The following is a 15,578-nucleotide window of genomic DNA, read 5'->3' as shown; positions in this document are numbered from 1 at the left end:
ATTAGATATTTCAAGTGATCCCGTTTGTATATTATAAGACCTCATCTGAAGTCTTTGGCCCTGGGTTGAAAAACTTCATTTGATCCTAACATGTTTGGCCGTAAAACGGCAGCCCCGGAACAACAGGTGCAAAAACAATCCAGTAACGGACATGTGAACACACACACACACACACACACACACACACACACACACACACACACACACACACAGGCCCCTCTGTCCGAGCAGCCGGATAGACCGGGTGCTTTGATATGATGCCCACTGCATCCCCTATTCTACACCCCGCTCTGAAACCGCTTCTCCCTTTCGCCATCATGCCCAGCATTCCCTTTTCACGCACCCTCATTTCCTCCCCCATCTTAGGCTCCTCAGCCTTTCTTTCATTTCGCTTTGGGCCTCCCGATCTCTGAATTCATGTCCCCGCGGTCTCTTCTCTCTATCTGTCCCTAACTCGAGGCAATGAAGCAGGCGGAGGGGAAACATGTGAATATGCGGCATGGGTCTACACGAGTCTGGATGTGCGCTGGGCATCTGCGTGTGCGTGTTGCTGCTTCCCCATCTTATGACATGTGCCGTGACTCCCAACATGATCAGATCTGGTTTCCATGACTACGGATGCCCCACTTTAAAGCTGCTGCTCCAGAGTTTTTGTATCCATGCCCGTGTCAGCGTGCGCGCATATCTATCTATCCTATCCTATGCTTCGCAGCATCGGTGCCCATACGTGACGCTTTCACCTCAGCATTTCTTTTGTGAATAATAGAGGACACGAGGAGTTTTCGCGTGTGCCCCCCCCCCCCCCCCCCCGCCCCATAATAAGGCACACTCTTCAATCTTTAATGCAGCTGAAACTACGACAAGCACACAGTCAGAGCCGGGGGGAAGTGTTCTGCAACACAGACTTCCTTACCATACCAGCGGGAGACGCAATCAGAAGGCACAGTATGGAATGATGCTAAACATGGTCCTTAACACTCCAGGAGACTTAATCTACCACATAACATTGAGAGGAGCTCTTTAATAAGATCACACTACTACACATTAGTGAGCTGGAATCTTCCCTCCATCTGAACACAGACTACAGTCTATAGTCACCCAAAGCAGCCTCGCGCTGAATCAAATGTGACACCCCACCATTTACATCGAGATCGTTCCAATACATTAGCGCACGCGGAGAGGTAAGAGGGATTACTGCAGGAAAAGTGAGCTGCCTTATTCATTCATTTTCCTGTCAATGTATGCATCAGCAAGCTGCCGATACCGTGTGGCTGAAAGAGGACTCAGAAACAAGCCCAGATTGGAGCGCGCCACGCTTAACGCATCCACTGCGTCTGCACACACCCTTGGAGATGCATCATGCGCTCACACGCGCACATACATAGAGGAAAGTCCTCCGGTGTGGGTGTTTAAAATCAAAACAAATGCTGATGAGTCATCTTTCTGTGAGGCTCGCCAGTGTTCTGCCGCTGGAGTAGTCCTTCTACAGCAGCGGGAGATACAGTATGGTCTGCTATAGCTGTGTCAGGTTTTCTGGCTGGGGCTGCAGAATATCGTGTTTCCGTTCATATAAAAGGAAAGGGCTGTGGAGGAAAAGGAAAAGAAGAAGACGCCGTCCCACACAGAAGAGCAGAGCTTGTGTGGTTGTTGTTGTGCTGGTAAGGGATGGATTCCCAAAAATGTAGACGGGTATCCGCTGATTGATGCCCAAATCATCACCCACGCTCACGGATCACTTAAATGGCTCATTTTGTTCCAAGAGCTACAGCTTCTGGCTGCTTTTTGCACACTCACACAGCTGACAAAATATTCGAAGTCATGGATATTATTCTTTTTTTTTTCTTTTTTTTTTACTGACTTTTCTTTCAATAGTTTTCAGACTTTTGCACGATTCTTGCACTGGTTCATAACATGTTTGAATGTGTTTGTTATTTCTCTCTTTCATCAAATGACAGTAAACACATTTTACAGGCACAGCATTTACACCATGAAAAAGGGAGATAATTTTGGCTTCTTCATGCGGGGAAAATATCAGTTTATCTTAATGTTTGTTGTCGGCACCCACGTGTTTGCTAAGTGTTTGCAAAAGCAAAGGGGGGGGGGGGGGGGGTTGCTGAAGTACTTCTTCTTAAGAGAAGGTCTCAGAGTCACTGCTCTGCTAAAATGGTACAAGAGTACTTAGATCGGCGAGAGAGAGACGGGGTGCTCCCCAGCAAAGAGGCCAAATTGGAACCTACATAAACGGACAGATTAGCACTAGCTTTTCACATTTTACTTTGTTCACGCGAAAATAAGATGCCTTCCACTGGTCTGTTATAAATCCCTGCAGGGGAAAAAAACAAGGGGGAAGGAGCTTCACAAGAACAGGGATGACACTGTGAGATGCTGGCAAACATCTATGAAAACGAGCCTCCGAGCTTCATGTGAAAGAGGCCGGGATGTGGCTTGTTTTATGTGACCAAGATGAAACAGTTCTCCTTCAAAGGGTTGGATGCAAATGTGGACATATTTCTTTGCTTGTCCTTCACTGAACATAAAGTTGTTTTTTTTTTTTATAAACAGTGCTTTAAGACGTCTAGGATTTGCATGTAACAAAACGTGAAAAATCGTGAAGCACGATCATTTGTACTCATTATCGAGCAGGTGGATTTGAATCGTGGCACTGAGTTTCTTTCCTCGTTTTTTTCTTTTCTACACTGAGAGCTTTTAAACTGCAGTGGGATGCGATGGCTTAATGACGATCACAACATGACAGTGGAAATTAGACCCACCAGCTCAACAGTTATGTTCTGTTTTTCAGGGTTTTTTTCTTGCTGATCAAATGGAACCTGGGCTACATGTGGAGAGAGGGTTTGTTTACACTGGAGAAACTGCAAATAAGGTGGACATCACTTTTTTGTTGGCACTGGCTCTGTAAAAGGGGGTAAAAGCTCTGATCACTTGCTTCTCGACATCTTGTGAGCAAATGTTTCTTTTTATTTTGTGTTCTGTTTCTGTTCTCCAAGTTGCGATATCTATTCACGATTTGGCCTGCCCCCATGTAATCTCACATAAAACAAACAAACAAACAAAAACATTAAAAGAAATCCGCTCAGCCTCTCTTAATATGCAGTGCCGAATGAGCACTCCACGGATCAGAGCATGAAGCTGGAGCTCCACTGGCTGAGGCCGAGGAGAAAGAGAGAGGTAGAGGTAGAGGGGAGCATAAAAACCTGGAACAACGTCGTAATCACTTTAATGTAACGCATCCCAAAATAATCCCTTTCCGCGTACTCAGATGGTGTGTTGGCTATACCTTGACTCTCCAACCCAAGAGATCACCGCTTGGCCGTCACACGAGGAAAGTAGTGGTCCCAAAAAGCCACACAGGGACTTGGGGATCGAGCACATCTCTACATTAAATACCGAACCTGGCCACTGCATATATAATTCAAACACACACTCGCAAAGTATCTGTTACACTCCTGTAACAGTCTGAGTCATCAAACAAGGAGCGATTAAGTCATCCTCTTAAGTAAGGGGTTGCGGACACCCTCCCTTTCCATTTCTATTGTCTGTCAATAGGCCTACCACAGTTTCTCTCACAGCTTCTGTAGATGACCATGTGTGTGAGAACACCACCTACCACCGCCACCAAACACACACACACACACACACACACACACACACACACACACACACACACACACACACACACGCACGATTAGGGATTACTCATTCATACTGTCGCTTTGAAGGGACTTAACTCGTGCCAGCAAAGCGAGCAGCAGGGGGAAAAAAGCAAAAAAAAAAAAAAAAAAGCGAGTGTGATCGCTGCGTTTGCCTTATATGGCAGGCGGCATTGCGCTGTCCACGGTGCTGAAACGGGCTGGCGTGAGCCACTGGAGGGGGCGGGGGCGGGGGGGGGGGGGGGGTGCATGCAGCTAACTACATTAATCACACACGCACGGTTGGCACGCGCACACATGCACGGCGAGAGGTGACATGGGTTTGATAAGGGCATGTGCCAGTGAGCGGAGATGACATATCTTCAGCATTCATTGATGAGAGAGATGCCGCCGCCGCTGCCATATATGGCTGGGCTTGCAGGAGATGCGCTCTCAAGCAAGCCAGATGACAGAAGCCTGAAGTCCCCGCTTCTTAATGGGGGGGGGGGGGGGGGGGGAATCCATGCTCGAACGCATTTCGGTCCACTTTAGTGACTTTAATCAGTCTCCGAGTGGTCTGGCGCAGGGTACAGGTTTGGACAAGGAGAACACACATGCACAGAGCGTGGCCCTCTGCTACTCATCACCACCACCATCATCATCACCATCCTCATCATCATTATCGTTATCGTCGGTCTAACCACAAGCAGCATGAAAACGTTAGAGCATGGTGCAACAGGGAGAAAAAAAGAAAGAGAAAAGGGGGATGGGGGTGATGGTGGTGGGGTATCCAACATTACCTTTCATCCAGTCCAGCACCTGCTTTGGTGTCCATTTACTTATAGGTTCCATAACCAAAGCCATGGTGTCACAGTCTATCCGAGATGAACGGCGCACAGCTCAATGCGGGCGACATAAAACGACTTGTCAGTCACATCTGGAAACACGGAGCGGAGTGGCTAAATCTGAGGGGAAACCAGACGTGGTCGGGTTTATTCTCTCCATCGGAGCATGGCCGCCTGCAGAAAACGGTGAACTGGATGCGGTGGTGCAATCCACACGCGCACACACGGACACGCACACACACGCTTTTCTCCTCTTCTCTCTTCGCTTCTCCCTCTCCCTCCCTCCTCTCGTTCCCTCGCTCTCTCACTCTCTCGCTCTCTTTCTCGTGCCTTCCCGCCAGCCAGCAGCCCCGCGCTCTGTGAGAAGTGGATTCGGTGGGCGCACAGGGGATGGAGCGACCCCTCCCCTCCCTTCCTTCTCCTCTCCTCTTTTTTCCCCCTCCAGCCCGCCTCGCTGCAGCATCACTAGGGCCACCACTCATAATACAGACCAGGGAATGGTGCAACGCACACCATATAGGGAGGATCTCTCTCGGTCTCCCTCCCTCCTTGCCTTACATACACATGTACATATACACAATGTGGGAGGGGTGTCTGGGGGTTGGGGTAATGCAAACAGTAAATAAACAGCAGACTATGTAGCAGCAACACCCTGATAAATAATATATGAAATGCAGTAGGTTCTACTGAATACAAGAGACGGTATAAGTAGGGCACTTGTGGAAATTTTCAGAAATGATCATTAATTATGTTTTTTTTTCTTCCCAGCAAAGAAAGAATTCGTCAGCGCTGCTTTGCAATACCACGTCTGCGCGTCAGCAGCTCGTGCCGCATCACATGGCAAGCAGGTGTAAGATTTTTCTTCTTCTCCTCCTCCTTTTTTTAAAGTTCAGTCTGTGAGGAAATCAGCATCAACTTTGTCAGGCGTTGCTGCTCGCTGTGTGGACCCTAGCTGGGAGGAACAGCGCCCCCTGCTGCGTACCTGGGAACCAGGTGACGTCATGGATTACAGCAGCGCCCGCTTCCACACACATCCACACCACCAACTTCCACTCACGATAGATACCGTTTCAGGTCATCGTTTAGGAATGAGAGACATCTTTATTGAGAGAATTAATTAATTAATTCGGCAGAATTAAAAAAAATTAGCAACAGTACAAAGTGCTTACGTGACCCTTCTTAGTGGCAGTTTATATTAATAATGACTCTAGAAGTCATCTAAATTAAAACGAGATTCAATTATTGTTTTATAATATTTGCAATTGACAGGCAAGTCTTTGTTTCATTGTCATAGATTCAAAGTAAAACAAACATCAAATATCAGTTTCTCATACAGAAAAATCTCTATTATAGAGGTATCTTACAATAAAAGCACCTTGAGGTGACTGCTGCTGTGATTCGTTTATGTCCAAAAATGGTAATTGAATAGAAATCAGCACCTATTTTTTTATAGCACCGAGTCTCCGTGTTGATTGTTAGTGTTACCTATAAACTCCTTGGCTGTAACAGGTACTGAAAATCAGCTACGTTGTGGACCTTGCTGAGAGTGCATCCAAACTTATGTTAGATGAGGTGCTTAAACTTTATTACTATAAACAGTAATTCAGTTCACATATATATGTTTTGTATCTTCATTATCATAACAAATTCATATAATGAAAACATATGTGCATATTTACACCATCTTAAAGTTTTATAAGTGTAGATTTTACATCTCCAAAAGCAAATTCTAATATTCAGCGAAACGTATAATAACTCATGAAGACCTTAGCCAGAACTCTAAACACATCTGCAATCAAACAAAGTGTGCGTGGGGGGGTTGTTGTGTTATTTTTTTGCAGCCTGTAGTGAAACAGTTCCTCCTTGTGCAGTGCTGTAGAGGGCAGATTAAGTAAGAGATATCCAGGTGAAGAGAAAACGAGGCATTCCCCACCCAAACTTTCCACTGCTTCCATGTCTGTGACCTCCTCCTTCCAGCAGTCCTGTGAACAAAGTCAATGGTGGGCGGGACTACGGTGCTCAGTTTTCAGCCTGTTCCGAACGTGACAGCGATGATCTCGAGCTCCCATTGGCTCCTGTCTGCAAATACGTCACAATCATGATTAGAATTGATGATCGGACGTTCTGATTTCATTGTCTAGCAAAGGGGACTGGTGAAGAAATCTGCTGAATTTGAGCGTTCGTCTGATTTTAACATCAAAAATGGTATGTAGGGACGTGATTTTTCCTTTTTGCTTCAGGGTACCCCAGAACGCTTTGTAGCCTGGCATCCGCTCGAAGCCAGGGTCAGTGAGAATGATCCTGCCGCGGTCGGGAAATCACAGATTTGAAGGAAAAGTTTAGCTGCAGCTATCCATTGGGAGAGCTATGCTAATGCTAGCTAACGTTGGCTGGCTCAGACATGGCCGCTCGGGCCTGCAAGCTAACGTAGGCTGTCTGTGTTGCCATTGTGACAAAGCGGTTCTTACCCGGTCAGTTTACTGTGCGGGTTTTCGACCGTAAAGTTATGGCACGAGCCTCCCGTGCGGTAAATCCGCGCCGGAATCCGCCGTTTCCTGACGTGCCCACAATTTGTTTGCTAATTCTCTCCTTAATGTTTCCATATTGACTGTAGCCATGCGCAGTCAGCCTTTCAAAATAAACCTGCCGCCTGCTTATTGGTCGCACAACATTCCCGTATGTGACTTTTGTTTCAAACAAAACATTTCCCAGCTCTGCTTTAAAACTTGTTCGCCTTTGTTTTCCCAGCTCTGTGAAAGTCCGCGTGGGTTTTTTTTTACGCTAATTTGGCTACCGCTGTTTTCTTCCTCACGACCCCGTCCTAACGCAGGACAGCACTGCTACGAAACTTGCACACATTTAAAAGTCTCACATTTAACTCAGCCATGTTAATAAATCAGTTTGTAACAAATGGACAAGGTTACCTGTGTGCCACTTCATTACTCATGACGGTGTGTACAATTAAATTGAAGGCTGAATGGCTCTAACAATTACCAGGAGTTTCAACAGGACCATTTGTTTTGTTTTTGCCAAAAGTCAGGCATAACGTTATCATTTATAAGTATGTAATTATGAATTTTGGATTTATTAAAGTACTCTTAGTGGTTTTCATTTGATAAAACAAGTACTTGTTTTGATTAGTATTTTGAGTATTTTAACTGCACTAAAATTACGCAGCTGCTCAAATGACCGAGTACTGTTATGCTATTATAGTACTGGAGTATTATAACTTTTATGCCCTGTGCCCTCTTTCCTTTGCATTCTGCTTTCAAGGAGCCAGACTGTCTTTTAATTTTGCAGTTATCCGAGAAATAGTTCTGCAAGATTTTCAATGTTTTTCTTTTGAAATTGTTTATTTTTTTCACTCTTTTCCAATCCAGTTGGTGCACCTGAGCATTTTCAGAGAGATGCTGTTTTTGTTTGTTTGTTTGGTTGTTTAAACCACTTGACTATGACTCATTCAAGCATAAAAAAGGCTCTTAACTCAATGGATGAACCGGTTTCATATCTACACATAACAATTTAGCAAAGAACTGTTTTTAAATTGTTAAAATGTTATTTGTTACTAGCAGTCTGTTGCAGAATCACATAATTTGTTGTCATTTCTTTAATTTAATTCACAAAAAAATCCCAAACATAACAGAGTTTGACAGGTGATTGCTAACGAGAGGTTAGTTGACAACTTGGCATATCTTGGTGTGGTGTGCAGTGTATCCAAAAAACAAAAACAAATGTGAGGAAATTGGACAAGTAGAGGTTGAAAAAAATGATGAAAAAGCCTAACACAGGACCTGTGAAATGCATCTGACCTTCAGCTGAATCATCTGTTGTTCAGAGAAGCCTCATTAGAAATGGTCTCAGTCGTAGGTAAGGAAGGAAAACAAGGAGAAAGAGGGAGAGCAAGAACTGGACTGAAAATCAGTGGCAACAGGTCTGATGGAGTGCCAAATCCAAATTTGAAATTTCTGGTTCAGTTATGAGAGAGAGGTATGACAGCGAGGATTTATAGCCATCTGTAAAAGACAATGGAGGCTCTGTCATGGTTTGGTGCTGCATTTCAGTTGGTGGTGTTGTCATGCATGGAAGCTGTCTGACTGTCAACAGCTTCATTTTTCAGTATGGCAATGATCCCAAAACAAACTGCCAATGCGATAAAAGCATACCTGGATAGAAAAACACTATCAGTCATGGATTGTCCTCCCCAGAGCCCAGACCTCAACATTATTAGAGCACTGTGGGATGGTCTTGACAGAACAGAACAAAAAGCAGCCAACAAGCAAAGAATAGGTTTGAATGCCCTTCAGGAAGCCTGGAAAACTATTCCTTAAGACTACCTGAAGAAATGACAAGAAAGTTTGGCTCAGGGAGTCCAGGCTGTGCTGAATAATGAAGGTGGTTGCACCAAGTATTGGCTTTAAAGCTGTACCTCTGTCTTTGCCTTATATACTGTATTTATATAGTTATATAAGGTGAACCATATGTGTTTCAGTTAATCACTGCACTTATTTCCTATTTTCCGAGCAAAATATAAAGAAACGAGTGGTGGCTCAAGACTTTTTTGTTACGTATATAGGTGTGTGTGATAAAAGTGATTTCATTTCTGGGGCTTTTTTTGTCAATCCACACTGCTAAATGGAGTAATGTTTTTTTTTCCTTTTCTTTTACTATTTATACTCTTTGTTTACACTTTGCAAGAAGGTGTTGTCTGCTTTGCTTTCTCCTCAGCCACACTACCCAGCGGCACGTCGGGTACACTGAGACAAAATGGGCACAAACAAAATAGTGCAAATGTAGAAATACGGAGGTTTCGCTTTGATCTGCATGGCTGCCCCGTTCCCCTCCAGCAGTAGAATGGATGCGTGGCCACAAAGGCGTGGCCTGCAGACGGTGAGTACATCAAGAGTTTCTGTTGGTTTTAGCCAAAGAAAGAAAATTCCATAATTAAATAATTAAAATTTCCGCGAGCTGGGACTTAGTAGTAGTAATTATCTTTCCTTTTCCCCTAAGATGAACCTGCGGTCAGTATTTACGGCTGAGCAGCAGAGGATCCTGGAACGTTACTATGAGAATGGGATGACCAATCAGAGCAAGTCTTGCTTCCAGCTAATACTGCAGTGTGCTCAGGAGGCCAAATTGGACTTCAGTGTTGTCCGGGTAGGCCCATAAAATGTGCTTGTGCGTGTGAACGAGCAGTAGGGAACCCTTTGCTATGATTTATGCTCTGTTTCGTTTTTATTAAGGAATGTTCATGTAATGCCGCAGCAGGTAATCAAGGCAGTGAGTCAGATCTATACTATGCGAGCTCTTCATCTAGTGTAGAGTCATGAGTTATTGCCCTCACTTAGCAGAATTAGTTCCCCTAATGTTTTGCAGAATGCTTTTTTAAGTGATGTTACTGAGCTGATTGCTCTCTCCCTGCAGACATGGGTTGGCAACAAAAGGCGTAAGCTCGCCTCCAAGGTTCCCCAGAATGGAGGGGTGTCTCATTCCTTATCTAGTCATGGACTAGCTGGGGGAATGCTCTCCAATCACACATTGGCCGGAGGTGCTTTGTCCAATCACAGCCTAGCAGTAGGAGCGCTGCTTCCTGCTGACATGACTGCAGCGCGGAGCATCCAGAACCGCGTGCACCTTCTCCCTCCATCCTCGTCCTTCCCTTCTGTGTCGTCGACACCTTCCCCGCCCTCATCTTCCTCACCCCTAAGCAGTGGAAGCAACAACAACAATGATGTAATACTAACAGGGATCTACTCTCTGAACCCTGGCCCTCAGTCCCGACTGAGAGCCGCGGCCCCACCGCCTCAGTCAGACTCTGACCTCTCTGCGCACACATCCTCATCTCTGATGAACCAGGTGCTGCAGATCAGGAACAGTTCCTCCTCCTCCTCACCCGTCCACTCCAAGTTAGTGTCACTTTCTCAGAATCTCCCATCCCTCACTTCTGCCTCAGGGCCTTTAGTCTACACTGCAGTCAGAAAAGGCGCTTTATCCCTTGGGGAGGGGGGGGTAAGCGCAGGAGCAGGGGTAGTACCTCACAGCTGGACTAGACAATACGGTACAGCGCAAATTCGCCCTTGGTCCTCTTCCTCACAATCCCAGACTCAGCTTCAGCCCAGACCTCACTCCAACCCACAACCTCAGCCGCCTGCTCCGCAGAAAACTCGGGTCTCCTTGCCAGTTCACAACGCCGGCCCCTCCTCTGATCACACACCTCGTATTCAGCAGGTTTTCACCTTGTCAGAAAAGGGCGACAGGGACCGCCTCAGACCCGGACCAAAATCAGCTCGTAAAAGCCAGGAAACCCACAGGTCAGCACCTCTGGACACCAGTCATAACTTCTCCATTGCCATGGAAACTGGAGATGAAGAAGATGAGTGGCAAAGGGAAGAAGAGTTGGCAAATATGGCCGCTCAAACACACATCCACAGGGAGCAGACGTCAGCCAGCCCAATCGGGGCCGAAGTGTCTGTCGTGCGAGGAAACCACACACCTCCGATGACGAGCTCCAGACCCGCATTGCTTCAGGGCAGCTACTCCCTCACAGCACAGACCTCACTTACAGGGGAATCCAGCTCACAAGTAGGAGCGGTTTTATTGCTGGTACATTCGTCCCTTTAAGTGAGTTGACAGATTTAACCTGCGTGTCTTTGTGTGCAGACTGCAGTTGGTGTATCTGCTGCCCCCTGGGTTATTAGCAACTCCAGAAAGAGAACAGTAAGTGCTCTAAAGCACCACATTTATGCGCGCATGTAGCATGCTGGAAATAAGTAATACAATTATAGATGCGAGACATGTAGTCAGACAGGTGTTTGTGTTTTCAGCTGCAGGATCGGACCCAGTTCAGTGATGGGGATCTTATCCAGCTAAAGCGCTACTGGGACCGAGGCATGACCAGCCTGGGCTCAGTGTGCAGGGAGAAGATCAGCGCTGCAGCAAACCAACTCAATGTAGACACTGAAATAGTCAAGGTAGCCAACTCAACAAGAAAGAAATAGCTTAATGTATTCTAGGTTTGGAAGAATCAAAAAAGAGACATGGCATTGCATACGCTACAAAACAAATGGTAAAGCTTTGGGTCTTCAGTTGTTCACTTATTTATGACATTTAGTGGAAACAGGACTATTTAACTTGTCTGAGCTCTTGAGGGCTGTTAGAAAGGAGAAAAGAACAACTTTTCTGGGTCAGGCTTTCTAACTTACTTGCACAATGTTGTGTAAAAGTCATGCTGTTATATATCAGGGCCACAGCAGGAATGCTGGTAGACTAAATATAGTCTCTAAGTCCTGACACACACACATGACCCTGTGCCATCTCACTTACAAGGATATTTATTGCAAGGAATAAAACTTTTGCCTTCAGAGTTACAGTAAATTAGGACTATCTTCAGATCACTGCAAAATAATTTCCTTGCTGCAACTGGTGCAGTTCACCATCTGACCTTGCCTTCTGACTTTGGTGATTGGATGAATCAGTGTTAGAGAATCTTGTTACAGATCAAAGAGGCAGTCCATTTGTTTAATAAGCGCACTCATAGAAAATCCGGGTATGGAAATATACCGGACACCTGCTGATACTTATCCCGGTCTCCCATTTGTTCTCACATGATTTACAGACATGGATCAGTAACAGACGGAGGAAGTACCGTCTGATGGGTATTGAAATCCCTCCACCCAAAGGTGGGCCTGCTGTATTCACAACCTCATCGCCAGGAAACCAATCGCCAGTGTCCCTCAGCCCTAACGAGGAGCGCCTCAGAACCCCTGAAATCGGAGATGACATGAACGATGGCGGCTCTGTGTGCCTGTCTGAGGGTGAGGCCGCTGATGCCGTCCGCACATTAACACATCCTGTGTACAAACCGTGCATCCCGGCATTTACGCAGTATCTATCTCAAACCTAGATGGCACCATCGATTCACAACACAGGGATGGAGAGGATGGAAACGATCTGTCCAATGCTGCTCCAATGGCCAATAATGTGGTACTTTATGAGTTCTTCTTTATATTAGAGCCTCATTAGCTTTTGTGATTTGTAGAATTCATATTAACATGTAATGATATGAGTTTAGCAATTAGGCTGAGAGTTGTCTGCTAAAACTGAAGCTAGTTTGGTTGACAGCAACTATAATTCACTGCAGTATTAAAGGGGATGCTTGGAGTGCAGTCTGTTTACCAGAAAGACTAAACCGCTAACTCCTTATAATGTGTTTCAGTACAAGCTTTAAAAATGTTGGAGATCTTAACATGCAAGTCTGTGGATGTCAACTCACTTTTAGAAACAGCCTCAGGTCTCCATTAAAGGAACTGCACATAGCAGTGGCTACATTTTTCTGAGTCTTCAAGGTTGCCACCCGGTGACTCGCAAACTTACATCACAATGTGCAATGTGCTTAGTCAGCCTTTTTTCAAAGGGGACTTTTCAACATTATAGTAGAGCTAATATTATGTTCATACATTAAGCTTTAGAGGATTTTAATTAGTACCCAGGAGAAATGTAGCAGTGTATAAAATCAAAAGCAACCTAGTGACAAATACAATGCTTACGAATACATTTCTTGACCAATCGCAGGCACATTTTTTTTATCTTAGCTTGTTGTGATTAAAGGGTCACCATGTAGCCAATAATTGTATTTATTTTTCTCTGCCTCAGCTCATTTTTCTAAATAATAGTTCTAGAGCACTGATTAAGATGACTGTTGGGTTATTAGGTTTTAAATGAATTAGTTTTAAATAATTGTAAAAGCCTTTTCATTCTCATTCTCTGGATTATTTATTGACGAGGATGATGGTGATGTATTGTTTACTTAATTGAGGAGAGGCTTCATGTAATGTGTATAAGGGTATAATTATCACCGAAACTGTTGGAAATCATTTTTCTTTGCTCGTTTCCAGAGTTTAAAGTGATTTGATGTCTGTGTTTTTTAACAGAAGATCGAAGTGATCGATGAGGACGAGGAAGCCGATGAGGATGAATTAGTGGCTTCGGACCTTGAGCAAATGCAGAACCTGCTGGAGTTCAAGGTGAAAACACCCACACAGACTGTGACACATTCACAAAGCATTGCTCACGGTGCTGTAAAAGCGGCAAAGATAAAATGCACGATGGTAAATGTGCTGTAACCTGAATTAGCATTATTTTAAATTCTGAATGGATTCTTTGCCTTGTTTGGATCCTTCTGTTTCAGCATGAGGAAGTCCAGTTCTTGGAGAATGAGCTAGAGAACCAAAAACAAAAGTACCAGGATCTTGCAAGCTTCACAAAAAGCCTGCTCAGTGCTGTGAGGAACAATGACCTGGAGAGGCAGCAGGTATGTTCACAGTCTTGTTTATATGTTAAATGAGAAAAGCTTATTATCAGTGTCTAAGCTGAGTTGTGCCGTGCATGTTTAGGAACTCATGGCCAGTCTACCTCAGCCTTCAGACCAGGAATGGGACATGACCGTGGACAGAGGAGCCCAGTCTCCTGCTGAGTCAGCAGATGAATCCTCCAACCACAGTAACCCCCAGGCAGCCTGCGCGAGCTTCAGAGACCCTCAGCTGGCCCAGGCAAACGAAGTCCCGCTGGTCACCATGATCAAAGATGATACTGATGTTGCCGAGCCCTCTGCATCAGAGGAGCAAATGCAGGAAGCAGAAGCAGAACCAGAGTGACACAGACACACTTATAGAGATGTTTCCTCACTCCAAAAAGAGGCTTATTTCAAACTATAGAGACTGTAGTGTCTAACAATTACAAAAACACTCTTGGAAAAGTCACACTCCACGCCCAGTGCCTGTGGATTGACGCTTCACTTATGACTGTTGGGCTTTTTTACTGCATATCATTCGCCTTGAGAGAACAATAAATGACCTCTAACTTAACTTTGTCTCGTGTTTTGTTTTTCTCATGTATTACTGAGTATGAGTAGGAAATTATGTAGGAATTTAAGCTGTAAAAATACAACTTCTTAAAAACATTAACAAACTTGTAACTGCAATGATCGCAGCTGCATACACACACACTGCTACTTGAGCGCCATCAGTATGAGTTCAGTTAATCAACTTCAGTGCATCCAGAATGCTGCAGTGAAAGTACTGACGGGGACTCCAAGCATACAGGCTTGAATAATCAGGCCCCATCTATCTTCATCTTATCTCACCCCAGTAGAGCACTTTGCTCTCAGGCTTTTGGCTTACTACTGGTTTCTAGGGTATTTAAAAGTAGAATGGGAGCTTCAGCTTTCAGGCCCATTTTCTGTGGACGTAACTCCCAGTTTGGAATCGGGACACAGACATCCTCTCTAATTTCAAGATTAGGCTTAAAACTTTATTTTTTTGATTAAGCTTATAGTGATGGTTGAATCAGGTGACCTCAAACCCTTCCTTAGTTACACTGCTGTAATAGTTGCAGGCTGCTCAGAGTTGGGTTGAGCCTGGTTCTGCCAGATATTTCTTTCTGTTAAAATGGAGATTTTCCTTACCACTGTCGCCAAGTGCTTCCTCAGGTTTGATTGTTAAAATACAGTTAGTCTTATTGCGAATACTGGTATTTATTAACAGATTGGCACGTAAGTTTTGACCTACTGTATCTTGACTTGTACAAGGAAGTATTAATGGCCAAATATGTACACGAATATATATTTAAATAATTAAGCTGTATTGTTTAGACTGAAGAAATGCGTGTGCCAAATCAAATAGACAAATCCACGCATGTAGTCGTTCACTACAGAAACACGGAGCATTTGTGGGTGGGAGAAAGCTGCAGAGAAAGCGGAGAGCGTTAAGCCTCTTATATGCACTTAAACCAGGGATGGAAAGGCTTATGAAACAGTGGTTTTAAAACGTACAGCTCGCACTGTTAAGATCGCTAACTTACAAATCGTTTGCGCTTTAATTTCATCATGCGTCAACAGCAAGAAAAAAGCAAAAAAAAAAAAATAACTCCCTGCCTGCCACAGTCACGGTGACTAACTATTTCGGTCGCTAGCAAATAGTCCATCAACCGGATGTGTGCATGTCACACACAGCATCAGGTCCCCGCGCCACCACGTCCACTCTCCCTCCTCTCTATCTCGAGACCTGCTGCTTTGGTTTGGACGGGGGAAATC

At 44.7% G+C, this 15,578-nt stretch overlaps 2 protein-coding genes and 1 long non-coding RNA gene across 8 annotated transcripts in view; 1 reads left to right on the top strand and 2 right to left on the bottom strand.

Moving 5' to 3' along the window:
• LOC309688839 (connector enhancer of kinase suppressor of ras 2) overlaps positions 1-4,823 on the bottom strand; it is a 67,076-nt gene extending 62,253 nt beyond the window's left edge. For 3 of the 6 annotated variants that reach the window (XR_014271180.1, XR_014271181.1, XM_082504853.1), the window contains exon 1: positions 4,448-4,821. Coding sequence is in view for 4 of the 6 variants with exons in the window: in XM_082504853.1 (XP_082360979.1) it covers positions 4,448-4,511 (64 nt within the window). In the remaining 2 variants the exon portion in view is untranslated. Of the gene's footprint in view, positions 1-4,447 lie in introns of all 6 variants that reach the window. The other 3 variants (XM_082504855.1, XM_082504854.1, XM_082504857.1) reach the window with 3 other exon arrangements.
• A 750-nt stretch (positions 4,824-5,573) lies between these two features.
• LOC309713097 lies at positions 5,574-9,211 on the bottom strand. Its single transcript, XR_014278483.1, has 2 exons — positions 6,961-9,211; positions 5,574-6,571 (listed from the first exon to the last, which is right to left on the bottom strand). It is a non-coding gene; the product is annotated as an uncharacterized lncRNA (long non-coding RNA).
• Positions 6,569-14,352, top strand: hdx (highly divergent homeobox). Its single transcript, XM_082544422.1, has 11 exons — positions 6,569-6,697; positions 9,218-9,379; positions 9,500-9,646; positions 9,914-11,071; positions 11,150-11,206; positions 11,314-11,460; positions 12,105-12,303; positions 12,393-12,472; positions 13,420-13,512; positions 13,677-13,799; positions 13,882-14,352. Exons 2-11 carry the CDS (start codon positions 9,314-9,316, stop codon positions 14,140-14,142), a joined length of 2,331 nt encoding a protein of 776 aa, XP_082400548.1. The 5' UTR covers positions 6,569-6,697; positions 9,218-9,313; the 3' UTR covers positions 14,143-14,352.
• Positions 14,353-15,578: the final 1,226 nt, after the last annotated feature.

The sequence above is a fragment of the Aulonocara stuartgranti genome (genome assembly GCF_965226115.1).
Source record: "Aulonocara stuartgranti genome assembly, chromosome: 2".
In the NCBI taxonomy this organism is placed as follows: domain Eukaryota; kingdom Metazoa; phylum Chordata; class Actinopteri; order Cichliformes; family Cichlidae; genus Aulonocara; species Aulonocara stuartgranti.
Note: the sequence above shows the minus strand (reverse complement) of the source record. Positions and strands in the feature narration are given on the sequence as shown.